General features: G+C 48.8%; 1 protein-coding gene across 3 annotated transcripts in view; it reads right to left on the bottom strand.

The window, feature by feature from the left end:
- Window positions 1-10,074: 10,074 nt before the first annotated feature.
- The window catches only part of SEMA5B (semaphorin 5B), a gene marked incomplete at its 5' end in the record, with an annotated part of 41,369 nt that continues 37,102 nt past the window's right edge, over window positions 10,075-14,341 (bottom strand). For 2 of the 3 annotated variants that reach the window (XM_079705051.1, XM_079705049.1), the window contains 9 exons: window positions 10,075-10,473; window positions 10,711-10,916; window positions 11,360-11,404; window positions 11,736-11,885; window positions 11,988-12,158; window positions 12,628-12,846; window positions 13,053-13,278; window positions 13,416-13,563; window positions 13,763-13,906. In XM_079705051.1, the coding sequence (XP_079561177.1) occupies window positions 10,315-10,473; window positions 10,711-10,916; window positions 11,360-11,404; window positions 11,736-11,885; window positions 11,988-12,158; window positions 12,628-12,846; window positions 13,053-13,278; window positions 13,416-13,563; window positions 13,763-13,906 (1,468 nt within the window). In that variant the 3' untranslated portion in view covers window positions 10,075-10,314. The remainder of the gene's footprint in view (window positions 10,474-10,710; window positions 10,917-11,359; window positions 11,405-11,735; window positions 11,886-11,987; window positions 12,159-12,627; window positions 12,847-13,052; window positions 13,279-13,415; window positions 13,564-13,762; window positions 13,907-14,341) is intronic. The other variant, XM_079705050.1, reaches the window with a different exon arrangement.

The raw sequence follows: 14,341 nt of genomic DNA, 5'->3' as shown, positions 1-14,341 counted from the left end.
AGCTGGATTGAGACAGTATTTGGGAAACATGGCAATGTTTATATAAGCACACCACATTGTAAGTCTACTGGCAATCCAAAGGGATTTGCCTTTGTGGCATTTAAAACAAAAGAACAAGCAGCAAAAGCTCTGAAGGTAGGTCCAAAGTCATCACAAAAATGTGAAAGCACTTATTTTTGTAGTTTCAAAGCAAGCACATCCCAGGTTAAGTAGTGGGGGGCCCGTTCTTGGAAAAACTTGGAATCATGAACATCCGTTAACCTTTTGGAGGAAAGTTTTTCTTAACCTTTCTGGACTAGTTATCAAATAGTCCTGTTCTCTTCTTGAAGTTTCCAAAAGTCTTCATTTTGGAAATACAGAAAACTATAATGCTTTCTTTATGTCTTGCTATAAATGTTTTTAGTATAGAACAGATCAAAACTGTATTTTTGTTTTATATCCTTAACATATCACGGACATTTTCCCATGACAAGGGAAACTTTTATAATTTGAAGTATTTAATTTTATTGTTGGACATTAAGGCTGTTTCTGTGGAATACATTGTTGTATATTTATCCTCCTTCTACTCTCTGATTATTTTCTTAGAAAAGATACCTAGAAGGAGAATTACTCGGCTCAGGTATGAAGACTTTTAGCTCCTAACAAGTATCCCCATATTAATTTAATTATTTATCCAGCCTCAATGGAAAAACCTGTTTCTTCTCTACACTCAGTACTCACTTCTGACCCCAAATATGTGGGTTTCTCCACACCAAGCAATTCTCCAATTCTCAGCAGACACCAACAGTTGAACTCAGCGCTGATACTAACTGCTTGGAACAGGGTAGACCCCACAGGTTAAGGGCTCAGTCCCACAGGAGTACCCCTCACCTCCCTCCTCTTTAGACTCCAATTGCAAGTCCAAGTTGTCACCTCTGCTGCTTCTGACCAGTGAAAGGCTATAAATCATGGTTCCTTAATCAAAAAATGGGCAGAAGACCTAAATAGACATTTCTCCAAAGAAGACATACAGATGGCCAACAGGCACATGAAAAGATGCTCAATATCGCTAATTATTAGAGAAACACAAATCAAAACTGCCATGAGGTATCAACTCACACCGGTCAGAATGGCCATCATCAAAAAGTCTACAAATGATAAATGCTGGAAAAGATGTAGAGATATGGGAACCCTTCTACACTGTTGGTAGAAATCAGTGCAGCCACTATGGAAAACAGTATGGAGTTTCCTTTAAAAAAACTACAAATAGAGTTACCATAAGATTCAGCAATCCCACTCCTGGGCGTATATCTGGAAAAGATTAAAACTCTTATTTGAAAAGATACATGCACCCCAATGTTCATAGCAGCACTATTTACAATAACCAAGACATGGAAACAACCTTAATGTCCATCAACAAATGATTGGTTTAAGATGTGGGGTGTGTGTGTGTGTGTGTGTGTGTGTGTGTACACACGCACATACATAATGGAATATTATTGAGCCGTAAAAAAGAATGAAATATTGCCATTTGCAGCAACGTGGATGGACGTAAAGATTATCATCCTAAGTGAAGTAATCAGAGAAAGATAAATATTATATGATAACACTTATATGTGGAATCTAAAAAATAATACAATGAACTTATTTACAAAACAGAAACAGACTCACAGACGTAAAAAACAAACGGGTTACCAAAGGGGAAGGGGGGGCAGGGATAAATTAGGAGTTTGGGATTGACAGATACACACCACTATCTATAAAATAGCTAAACAACAAGGATTTCCTGTACAGCACAAGGAACTATATTCAATATCTTGTAATAACCTATAATGGAAAATAATCTGAAAAAGATTATATATATAATATAAAATATTATATATAATATATATATAAATAAAACTGAATCGCTTTGCTGTACACCTGAAACTAACACAATATTGTAAATCAACTATAGTTCAATAAAAAGAGAAAGTGAGGGGTTCCCATGACGCCCTCCTTGAGGTTGATAATTTGCTAGAACAGCTCACAGAACTCAGGAACACAGTTTCTATATTAGATTACTACTTTGTTATAAAAGGATACAACTCAGGAACAGCCAATGGAAGAGATGAATGGGCCAGGGTATGGGGGAAAGGGGCATAGAGCTTCCATGACCTCTCCAGGCACGCCATCCTCCCAGCACCTCCGCGTGTTCACCAACCCGGAAGCATGGCTCCTCAAAGCCCTTCAGTTAGAGTTGTTTATGGAGGCTTCACTACAGGCACAACCGATTATATCATTAGCCCTTACTGATTAACTCAACCTCCAGTCCCTCTACCCTCCCAGGAGGTTGGAGGTTGGGGCTGGAGTGCCAACCCTCTAATCACCTGGTTGGTTCCCCTGGCAACCAGCCCCCATCCAGAGGCTATCCAAGAGCCCCCAGCCCCTAGCCACCATTACCATACAAAAGACATGTCCTTCAGAGATCCCAAGGGTTTTGGGACCTGTGTGCCAGGAAGTGGGGGCAGAGACCAAAAGTCTATTTCTCATTGTGTCACAAGTTCCATTAGTTTCCACCAGCAAATGAGTTATTGATAATTTCAGGGATTCTGCTCAGGTGGAAAAAATAACAAGGAGAGGTGACAGAAGGGTGGATCATACTGGCCACTCCTCCTTCCTGTTCTTTTCTTCACTTCTTATAAACCACACACCTTGGCATGGGCCCTGATGCAACCTATTAGTTTTTTCTTCCATTAAAACACTGGACCTGGCTTCCCTGGTGGCACAGTGGTTAAGAATCCGCCTACCAATGCAGGGGACATGGGTTCGAGCCCTGGTCCGGGAAGATCCCACATGCAGTGGAGCAACTAAGCCCGTGCACCACAGCTACTGAGCCTGTGCTCTGGAGCCTGTGAGCCACAACTACTGAAGCCCATGCGCCTGGAGCCTGTGCTCCACAACAAAAGAAGCCACCGCAATAAGAAGCCCCCGCTCGCCTCAACTAGAAAAAGCCTGTGTGCAGCAACAAAGACCCAACGCAGCCAATAAATTAATTTAAAAAAAAAACAAACACTGGACCCGATGATCTTTAAAAGCCTGATCAATTCTGAATTCCAGCAAGTAAGAGGCAGAAAGGAGGCAATGCAGGAAGATGGGCTGTACCCCGCTGGCTTACAAACCCAAGCTGTACTTGCCCAGCTTCAAGACCAAAGAAAGAGCCCAGAGTCAGCAACAGAGACGTTAGTGGTTTAATGGATGGGGGAGCTTACATGTCTGAAGCAAGGTCCTGGAGCAACACCCCACGGTGTGTGGCAGACAGCAGGCAGGACCTGGAGGCAGGCTTTCTTCCCGGGGCAGTGGGAGATTACTAGTTGAAGGGGAATTGACGTCAGGTGGGCTCATTGGTTACCTGGGAAACCAGCAGAGGAGCATGCTCCCTCACTGACCCTTTGATAAGCTATCAGGTGGAGACATTCTGATCTAAAGATTAGAACAGCCGTTAGCTGGGCCCAGGGGGCAAGTATGTAGGAAGGTCAGTCATGTGAGTAGGGTGTAGGTGAAGTAGAGCAGGGAATGTATGGAGAGCAAGAGAACAGCCATCTTGGGTGTCCTGATCGTACAGAAGGGATGAAGGGAAGGAGGGAAATTCTCAAGTTCAGATAAATGAAGATGGAAAGGGGCTTCCCTGGTGGCGCAGTGGTTAAGGGTCCGCCTGCTGATGCAGGGGACATGGGTTCGTGCCCTGGTCCGGGAGGATCCCGCATGCTGTGGAGCGGCTGGGCCCGTGGGCCGTGGCCGCTGAGCCTGCACGTCCGGAGCCTGTGTTCCACAGCGGGAGGGACCGCGGTGGTGAGAGGCCCGCGTACCGCAAAAAAAAAAAAAAAAGGGAGAAGAAATGCAAATGGCCAGTATGTATGTGGAGGGAAATGGTCACTCAGTAAATATTTTAAAAAGTTAAACAATTACGCTTTAAAAAATTATCAAGTTGATAACAGCAGTTGGGTTGAAGCGTCACTGACTAGCTGTGTGACTTTAGGCAAGTTATTTAAATTTATTAAGCCTCAGTTTCCTCATCTGTAAAGTGGGCATGGCAATACTACTTTCCTCTTAGGATTGTTGTGAGAACTGAATAAGATAAATGACCAGCACTTGCTATGGTGCTTGGAGGTGACAGCACTTATCAGAGTTAGCTACTAGGATTAGAAATAATGCAATGAGAATGTGCTGCTGGTGGGTGTGTACTCCCATCAGCAAGAGATTTGGCCACAGAGGTTAAGGGCAATAGCTTCTGGGAATTTATCCTAAGGACATAGAGATACGGATAAGAAGGTCCATAATAGCATTCTTTGGTAAAGAAAAATTTGAAACAAATCATAGTGGTTTAAATAAATTATGATTAATTCATGTAACGGACTGATTGATACATTTATGTAATAGAGTAGAATAAATTATGTAATAGAAGAGATACATCTGTGTAATAGAAATAGAGTTTAAATAATGGATGTTTTAGGTCAGGATTTGTCAACCATTATTCAAACATTTTCAAACTAAATCTTCCTCAGTGGTATAAACAATGAAATACATAAAAATTGAACTTTCTCTTATTGAAGGGGTGGGGGTGGGAATGTTGTTACCTGTGGAGCTCTGCAAACAAGGCCCTTCTCCCAGCCCTGCCCCACTCTTGGACAGGAGCTGAAAGAGGTCCTATGGCTCACAGAACAATTTTTAACAATACGGGGAAATAGTGATAGAATATTGTGTTAAAATCAGAATAAAAAACACACACATAGTATGTCTTAATTTTGCATTTTACAAAGCCATATAAAAATGCCTGGAAGAGAACACACTAAAAGAATGATGGCCATCTCCTGGTTGGATTTTAGAGCATTTGTATTTTTTTTAATTAATTAATTAATTAATTATACTTTTGGCTGCGTTGGGTCTTCGTTGCTGCACGTGGGCTTTCTCTAGTTGCAGCGATCGGGGGCTACTCTTCATTGCAGTACACAGGCTTCTCATTGCAGTGGCTTCTCTTGTTGTGGAGCACAGGCTCTAGGCACGTGGGCTTCAGTAGTTGTGGCTCATGGGCTCAGTAGTTGTGGCTCGCAGGCTCTAGAGCGCAGGCTCCATAGTTGTGGTGCACTGGCTTAGTTGCTCCAGGGCATGTGGGATCTTCCTGGACCAGGGCTCGAACCCATGTCCCCTGCATTGGCATGGGGATTCCTAACCACTGTGCCACCAGGGAAGTCCTATATTTTCTTTTTATAACTTTTTGGGTTTTATTTTCCAAAATTTCTTTAATTAATATATACCATAGTTATAATCAGGAAATATATCGTTTAAAAAAAGCTTTTATTCCTTTCTTTCCCATTTTTCACCCCAACATTCAGTTGGCACCAAAAGCTCAAAGGCCTGTCCCTCTGATGTTGTCTCTCCCATGATAAAAAGTTGTAATATATCTGTATTGGAAGTAATGCTTAAGTCTACACACAGTGTTTTAATTATTATGATTATACAAATATCATGGTTGCACACTTTCCTTTCCTGTATGTTCTTTTGCTTTTCTTAGTGTTAATTATTATCTCATTTTTGGAGGGTGGAGAGGTGGTTGTGACAGGGATGGGACAGAAGATAGGGATTCAGAGTGTTTGTCAAAGTTCTATTTTGTCACCTGGGTGGTCATTGCAGAGGTGTTTGCTCTTTATTCATTAAGCTATACTTTTGTGTGGTTTTTCTGTTCCTGTGTTATATTAAGAAAGAAAAAGTTAAAAAAAGAAAAAAAGAAAGAAAAAGTTTAAATAAATCATGTAATAAGAACGAAAGTAGCTTTTTTTTTTTGTCTTATTTTTCTTTGAACCCAAATTTAAGTCTTTCCCCATGGCTCCAACAGTTTTATAAAATAAAATTTCATATAATTTTCCATACCAAGGTTGGTATGGAAACCAACCAACAGGTAGCCAGATAATCTACCTGTTTCAGTCAGTCTTCCCTGGGTCACTCTGGGTGCATGCTCTCCTCCTAGGTTAATCTGGACTGTTGCTCTCCAGGCCTGTTGCACTGCTGTCAGCCTGGTATCTCTCCTCACGCCCTTCCTCTGTTAGATCCCCTTTTTCTTGGATCCATGTTTTTGTTCTTTGTTTACTCTCTTGTTTTAGTGAAAGAATAGCATGTGTGAGATATATTTTTTGAGACCCTGCATGTTTGAAAATGTCTTTATTCTATTCTCAAATGATAATAGTTTGGCTGGGTATAAAATTCACAACCAAACATTTTTACTTCAGAATTTTGAGGATAATTTCCACTACATTCTAGCTTTAAATCTTGTAAGAGGTTTTATACCATGCATATTCCTAATCGTTTTGTCTGTTGTTGGAGTCTTCTCTCCAAGGCTGAAATTTTAAAATGTCATGTTTATGTGCCTCAGGGTAAATCTTTTTCATCAAGGTGCTAGTTACTGTGTGGGTCCTTTGATCTGGAGACCTCGTTCTTTGCTTCTGTCAAAATTTCCTGTATTCCTTCTTAGGTAAGGTCCTCCTCTGAATTTTTTTTTATTGGCTGTTAGAACTCCTGGATTGATTCTCTAATTCTTTTAACTTTTCTCTCCTATTTTCCATCTCTTTGTATTTTTGTTCAACTTTCTGGGAAATTTCCATTATCTTTAAACCCTTTTACTGTTTTTGCTTTCTGCTGTCATACTCTTTAATTTCTAAGAGCTTTAATTTATCGTTTTTATTGCATCTTGTTCTTGTTTCCTGAATGCAATACCTTCACTTATTTCTGAAGAATTGTCATTTCTTTGAAATGTTCTTCTTTCTGTTTTGAGTTTTCTCTGATTTCATTGGGTTTCTCTGTATCTGTGTACTTGTTTTGGTCTTTCTTTTTGCATTGGGGCTTTTTCTCTTATGTCTGTGCTCCTATTATGCCCCTTCTTTTTTTTTTGCCACACCACGCAGCATGTGGGATCTTAGTTTCCTGACCAGGGATGGAACCTGTGGCCCCTGCAGTGGAAGCACAGAGTCTTAACTGCTGGACTGCCAGGGAAGTCCCTGCCCCCTTCTTATTTAAGAGCGAGCTACCAGAAACTGACTGCAAGCTCTGTGTACTTGGGCACTGCTTGCTAATGAGTGTATTTCGCTGTAGGACCTGCTACACAAATGACCAGCTGACTTATTCTTTTAGAATCTTTGGTTTGATTTGTTCCTTCAAAGAATCCTCTTCTAATTTTCTGTCTGGGAGAAGAGGAGGGGGAGAAACCTGGGTACCAGATTCTTGGATTAGCTGGAAAAGGCAACTGCTGAATTCCATTGATAATCATAGTCTGTTTCTTAACCCCCCAGTTGTCCAAAGAGCCCCTCACAACACACCCACCTCTGTGCCTGGTATTCTCACGTTCAGGGCCTCTCTGGTTCAGTATCTCAAGGGAACGTATTGTTCTTAGCATCCTCTGTGGAGAGGGAGGAGTGGTGACCTAGCTTAAGAGTGAAGACAACTTGAGGTCTAGCTGAAGCTTACACACAGATTTTCAACCAACCCTTCTCTTTTTAGGCTCCTACCTTAACCCCACCTTCCCCAATACTTTGTTCCTCCAATTTCTGATTCTTTCTGAAATTGTTTGGGTGCTCAGGTTTGACCCACATCCACTCTTTTAGATGATTGCTATTCCTTCATCTACTTTCTGTCTTCATGTATTATGACTTGGGATTACAGATACATCCTAGTGTTATTGAAAATAGTGACAGAGCTTTTACTGTTCTCTTTGCTTTTGGAGTGATGCTGAGACACCACCATTTAAAATCCCCAAGTCTCTGCCTTGGTTTTCAGTATAACTGTTACTGTATTTTTTGGCTTCCTGAATTCTCTAAATTTTCTGCAAGGAACACATAATATTTTAAGAAGAAAATGCGTGTGTGCGTGTGTGCGCGCACACACACACACACACACACACACACACACAGATATTTCAAGACAAGAGGGCTCAAGAAGGCCTGGAGCAACAATCCGGCATTTTCCTCCCTCTTGCTGAAGGTTCTTGCTGAGACAGAAGGGCCTATGAAGCCCCTTTATCTTTCACACTTCAGCTTCCTGACGCCATGCAGCCATCCATGTGGCCTCAAGCATCTGCCAGAGAGCATCACACCCTCCTTGTCAGGGAGCACATTCCTGGCTTATTCACCTCTGGGCCAGGACTGGCTATGAAGTAGCCTTTGCCAACCATGCAAGCTAATCTGCGTGCAGTGTGGATCCTTTCCTGAGTTATGGTCATGCCTCCAAAAACACAACAATTTTTATAAACAGAGAATTCAGGGTGTGTGTGTGTGTGCGCATGCACACACGTGCGGTGTGTATTTTGCCATGACACACATGGGTTTCCACTCCACTGTTGCCATTCCAGTCAATAGTGGCTGGGCATGACCCGGGAATTCTCCATGACTGCTTGCTACAGACCTGACCAGTGCCTGACATATATGAGTGGCCCCTGTGAAGCAGGCACCCTGGGCCCCGGAACACTCTTGAACTTCATTGGCTCTACCAGGTTCAAGGGAATCCAAAACCCCAAGATCTAACACAGGCCCCTACAGGCTCTGGATTCATGGGGTGAATAGAAACTCAGTGAGGAATCCCCAAACTGCAGAAATAGTCATTATGTCCCCTGAGCTCTCACTGACTGGGCTCCACCTTGGCCTGAGGACACGGCTATTGCAGTTGAGCCAGTAAGCACAAGGGAGTCCAAGACGAGGTCCAGGAGTGCTCTTTTCTTCCTCCTCCTCCCCTCCCCAAGATCCGCTACTTCCTCTACCACCGGGATCTCACACTTTACAGCCCGACCTACAAATAGACTTTGCTGCAAATCCTGTAAGAATTGATCCAGCCAATTAAGTCAGGAAATTCCTCTCTAAATTTAACATGTCCATCAATCTCATCCAAAATGGTAGCACTGATTTGGTGGGCTGAGGCTTTGAGGCTATTTTGATTTAATCCAGCAAAAACAACAGAGGGCTTCCCCCACCCCACAGATTTACTCATTTCTCAGTCAATTCTGGTTTTATTAAACTCAGCAATGTACGCACCTCATAAAATAATCTTCATCAATACTCCCCTGCTGGACTCACGCATTTCCACTGCGGAAGTGTTGCTGATTAGAGCTGCTAAGGCAATGGGCAGAAATCTCCTGTTGTATTGCCTTTGGTGTACTTGTGTCCCTACTTGTGAATCTGTGATTATCCCTCTTTTCCAACAAGGGTTTAGGGCAACGTGTGTATGTGGAGATTTACTCACAAATGGAAAGTTATCCTCTATTAAAGTCAAACGCTACTGGGGTCATCTCCCCCACCCTGAGAAGACCATCTGTCACCCCAGTGCATTGCTCTAATTGACCAGACCAGGCCAAGAGGAGCCCACACACATATGCACGAAGACAACGTTACATTTGGAGACTGGATATCATCTTTAATTAATAATGCCACAGCCCAACATCCTTTTTGTTGCTGTGGCAGATTGTGATTGTGTGTGTACATGTGTGCGTTCCTGAACAGATGGGCCAGCAGAGACTCCCACGCAGGTCTCAGCCAACAGCTCTGTTGAGCAGCAACTGGAAAGCAGTCTCCAGAGCAGCATGGAGACTGGACTCCTGCCTCCCGTCCTCCTGGGCCACCTTTCGTGCACTCTGAGGGAAAGGCTGAGGAATGTGCCAGCGCAGATGAAAGGACTTCTCAGCAAAGATCAGTCTCCAGCCCCCAGTCCTCACTGCCTCTGACCAGAGGGATGTCGCTGGGTAAAGCACAGACTGCTAGGCAAAGGTGGACAACCTGGGCCAGCCTTGGTCCCCATGTCACACTGGGGCAGCACCACAATGACCCAGCCCTGGGCAGAGAATCCAGAACTACTGGGGCCATTTGACTAGTTTCTTTCAGAGATAATCAGGATGTAGCCCAGGCCCTTCCTGGGGCCAGCCAAAGAGGGGCAGACTCAGCCCGATAGCTACACGGGCCGTCATTTCCAACCCAAACCTAAAAGCCTGCCCTCCTGCCATCTCCACTCTCCAATTCCCTCACACGCCTAGTAGGTCCACAGCCCAGACATGGCAGGGGAGATCAGCATGACGGTGGGTTCCAAGGAGGCCATGAGAGACCCGGGCTGAGCTGGAACTGCAGCCGTGTGCCAGCCTGAAGCCAGCCCTCTCCCCCATGGTCACCGCCAGCCAGAGCTCTTTGAAGCCAGATGGGACCCCACAAGGCAAGGCAGCAAGTTCTTGGCCTAGTGCAGAGGGAGAAAACCAAACTGGCTCCACCATCCCACCTCCACCTGCTCTGTGCCTTAGGAAGGCAAGGAGCCCAAGTCCCCGGGACAGTGGTATCAGCTGTTGGGGAAGCACCGTTGTCCAGGTGAGGCCTCAGGCCGGAAGCTGTGTTTGTTCAGTGGACTCGGGTAGTAGGTGGTTGTGTACACATTGGTCTGCTGCAATGGGTAGAAGTTGGCTCTGTCATCGGGGATCAGGTTATTCTTATTCAGGGTCTGTGGGAGAAGGAAAAAACAAGAGAGGAAGAGGTGAAGGGAGAGACGGGGAAAGAGGACAGGCCAGAGCAAGGAAATCAGGAGCCAGTCAATGAGAGACCGTTCTGGCTGCTGACACAGTGTTCTGTTCACCACACCACTGCTCTCTCCCGAGTGCCCAGCCTAGTTATGTCCAGCCTAGGGCCAGGACCACTGCACCCTTCACCCTGCCCTCTGCTTCTCCGAGAGGACTCCCACCTTGAATTCCATGGGTGTGTACTTCTCATTCTTGGGGGCACCCCCGCCCTTGTAATGCAGGTGGTTGGGGGTGGCGGGATGGACGAGCGTGGACTCCTGGGACTGGTGCCGGCAGTGCTGGCAGGACAGGTACACCGCCAAGGTCAGCAGCCCAGAGCCCAGGAAGCAGGAGATGCCTGTGGCCACCAAGTGGAGGAGACTGAACCCTGGGAGAGGGAAGAGACAAGAGGTAAGGAAAGGGCCGCTGTGAAGACCCCCAACTGCCTCCCAATAGGAGGCTCTGAGACATAAAGGGAAGGGCTTTGTAGCCAGAGTCATGAGAAACAGGAAGGCTGCGTGGCCTGTCACCAGGGGCCTGTCTCACAGGACCACCTGTGGCTTGGGTCAGAGGAGGCAGCCAGTGGTGTGGAGTTGGGTGACTCTTCTTGAATACAGACTTGACCACCACTTCTTAGCTGAGGGGCATGGATGGAATTGCCCAGACTCTCCTACACGTGGTCTAAAGCAGTGCGGGACCTCAACAACGTTTGTGGGTCTGGAGCGAGAAGTGGAGAGACTCCAGGTTTCGGAGTAGGTGGGTCTCCTCCTTGGGGAGGGTGGGGGGCGTGGATCGAAAGGCAGCATCATGAGGTGGGCAGGTTCCTTTTACCTCCACAGCCAGTGGCCTCGTCCACACTGGACGCAGGCAGGATCACTGCAGGAAGACAAGCAGAGTGGGTGTAAGAGGCAGGGAGGAGAGGACATGGGTCCCACCAGGGCTCGGTGTGTGTCTTGGAGGACCTCTGGGTCAGCGCTGACCTGTGGGACTGCACCTGGGGACCTTCCTTTCCCTTGGTCTCCCCCCAGGCCCCACCTCTAAGAAAGGTCGGCCCATCCATTAAATGAGGAAGCACGAAGGCCCAAAGTGTGTGAACCTCCCGCCCCGGCATTTCATCCTGCAGCCCCCAGGATACTTCAGAAGGGGACGGAAGCTGGGGGCTCAGGGCAGGAAGGGTTGGTGTGAAGGTGCTGGCTCGAAGACCTACCGGGCATCTCCTTGTAGGGGCAGGGGCGGCTCTGGCTGCTGTTTCCAGCACAAGTGCTGGGCCCGGGGACCAGCTCCTCGCAGTGGCGGCCACGGCTTTGGACTCCATCCTCCGTGCATGCACTCCACTCGGACCATGGCGACCAGCCTTCTGTGGGTTGTGGGTTGGGATGAGGTTAACCACCCAGACTCCCTTAGTGGGGACGCGCAGGCTCCGCATTGCTCCCCAGGCCCTGCCAGACGCACTCAGTACCTGGGCAGGCCTGTGTGGCGCACAGCGCCTCCTCCGTGTGCAGCCCGAGACAGATGTCCTCGCCCGGGGAGGGGGCGGGGCTGCTGCAGGAACGGGTGCGTTGATAGTGGCCGCCACCGCAGGAGGCTGAGCATGGGGACCAAGAGGTCCAGCAGGACCAGGCACCCCGCACTGCAAGGTGATGGGGTGGGTGAAGAGGGGCTGCAGGTGCAGGCGTGGCCCAAGACAGTCTTCTACCCCGTCCCAGGCTAGGCCTCTCAGGGCCACACGGCCCTCAACATCCGCCCCGCCCCAGCCCTACAGTCCACTGTTCGGGAGTCCCCCTCCCCTCAGGGGTGGCAGGGGAAATGCAGGCTGCAGACAGGACACCAAAAACCAACTCCGCCTCAAATCAAGCTCCTTGTCTAGCTAACCCATTAAAGGAGAGAAAACAGCGACTCGGAGGGTGAGGAAATGCCCTGGTCCCTGCCGTGTCCATGTTCAGGGCAGAAACTTGCTCTGGGGCCCCTGTACAGAGTTGGCAGGGAGGAGAGGTCTCCAGGCAGGAGTTAGTTGTAGCCTGGGGAGGCCTGAGGGTTTCCCCGTGGGGGTTCCCTGGGCGAGGGTTTCCCTGGGCCGAGATTCCTTAGTGGAGGGTTACCTGGACAAGCTTGGGGGTTGCAGTCCTGGTACTCGTTAGCGTCACCCACACACGGCAGGCCCCCATTGCGGGGCTCCGGGTTCGTGCATGTCCTCTTGCGGACGCGGAAGCCCAGCTCACAGTCCCGGGAGCAGGAGGACCACGGGCCCCAGGCGGCCCAGCCCCCGCTCACCGTGTGCGGGGAGGTGCCCCCGCTGCGCAGGAGCTCCTCCACCAAGGCTGGGGGGATACAGAGGGGCTGGCCTCAGCCACAGAGGGCTCCCACGGCAGCCCAAAGGCCTCCCGCCTGCTTCCAAACCGCACGTCCCCTCCCCGCCCCCTCCCCCCCAGCCCCCTCCCCCCCCAGCTCTCACTCCCGGCCCCGCCCCATCGCTCTGGGCCTGGGAGGGAGGGAGGGTGGCGGGTGGGGCGGCGCAGGGCTGTACCGTCCGTGTCGCAGGCTCCAGAGCCGTCCGCGGGGCAGGTTCGGGTCTCCGTCCTCCTCCGGCCAAACTGCAGCCCGTGGGGGTCGGCCAGCGGCGCGCGGCACGTGAAGCGGAAGCGCTGCTCCTGCCGCGCCCCGCCCTGGGTCACGTTCACCGGTAGCCAGGGCGTCCAAGGCGTGTTGCGCCGCACTTCAGGGCAGCCTTCATGGTTGCAAGTCTTGAACTCCTTCGGCGTGAGGACTGGTGCTGTTGCACAGCCTCGCGGCCCCAGGCCTGCCCCGCGCTCCGCCCCCCGCCCCGTCTCTGCCCTCCCCTTGGCTCGAGGTCCAGGCATCCCGCGCCCGCCCCCGGCCCGGCCCTCACCACGCCGCAGCCCGGGCAGGAGTTGCCGTTCTCACAGGCCCGACGCCGCGATTGCACACCGCTCCCACAGTGGCTGCTGCACTTGCTCCAGGAGCCCCAGGATGCCCAGAAGATGGGCACCGGGCAAGGCGTGTTTTCATTACAGAACCTGACGGGGAGAGGGGGAGGAGTCGTTACTCTAAGGAACGGGCACCCCTTTCCCTATGAGATCACTGGGATTGCGAGACTGGGAAAACGAGGGTCCACTGGACCACCTGGAGGATCCAGGCCACCTTCTAGGGGGCCCGGGAAGTCGGGGACCTCGGGGCTGGCTTGTCGCAGAAACCCATAGCCACGCCCTAGCTCACCGTTCCTCCCGGCTCTTGCCCACGCAGATGCGGCCCCCGTGGCGCGGAGCAGGGTTGCTGCAACTTCGTTGGCGCACCTGGAATCCAATCCCACAGGAGGTGCTGCATAGGGCCCACGATGACCACGGTGTCCAGGCCCCGTTCCTGGTGGGGCCGGAGGGGATAGAGACAAATGACCCTCTGAGCTCTAGCTTCTCAGATCTAATCACAGCTGCATAGATGGATTTTGTATTGTTGTCAGGAAGTGCCATTGACAGGAGATAGCTCCTAACCAGGCCTTCTCAGGAATGACTTATTCATTCATTTGTTCACTCCTCGAACACGCATTGAGAGCCTTCTTCCATATATCAGGCTGTGCTTAGGGTTAGAGCACAAAGATATACCCACATGGCCTCTACTCGCAGGGGAAAAGGACATATTCTCTAGAGAAGGCCTTTGCCATCTGCAGCCTTTGTTTCAGCCTTGTTGGTTGGCAGACCCTGGTATTCAAACCCATGCTCTCTCCCCCATTCTACTACCGCACATGCTTTGCTCCAACCTCAAGACACCACCCACTCTTGTCTCCTTTGCCCCTAATTT

The sequence above is a fragment of the Hyperoodon ampullatus genome (genome assembly GCF_949752795.1).
Source record: "Hyperoodon ampullatus genome assembly, chromosome: 5".
In the NCBI taxonomy this organism is placed as follows: domain Eukaryota; kingdom Metazoa; phylum Chordata; class Mammalia; order Artiodactyla; family Ziphiidae; genus Hyperoodon; species Hyperoodon ampullatus.
This window is presented reverse-complemented; position numbering and strand designations above follow the sequence as displayed.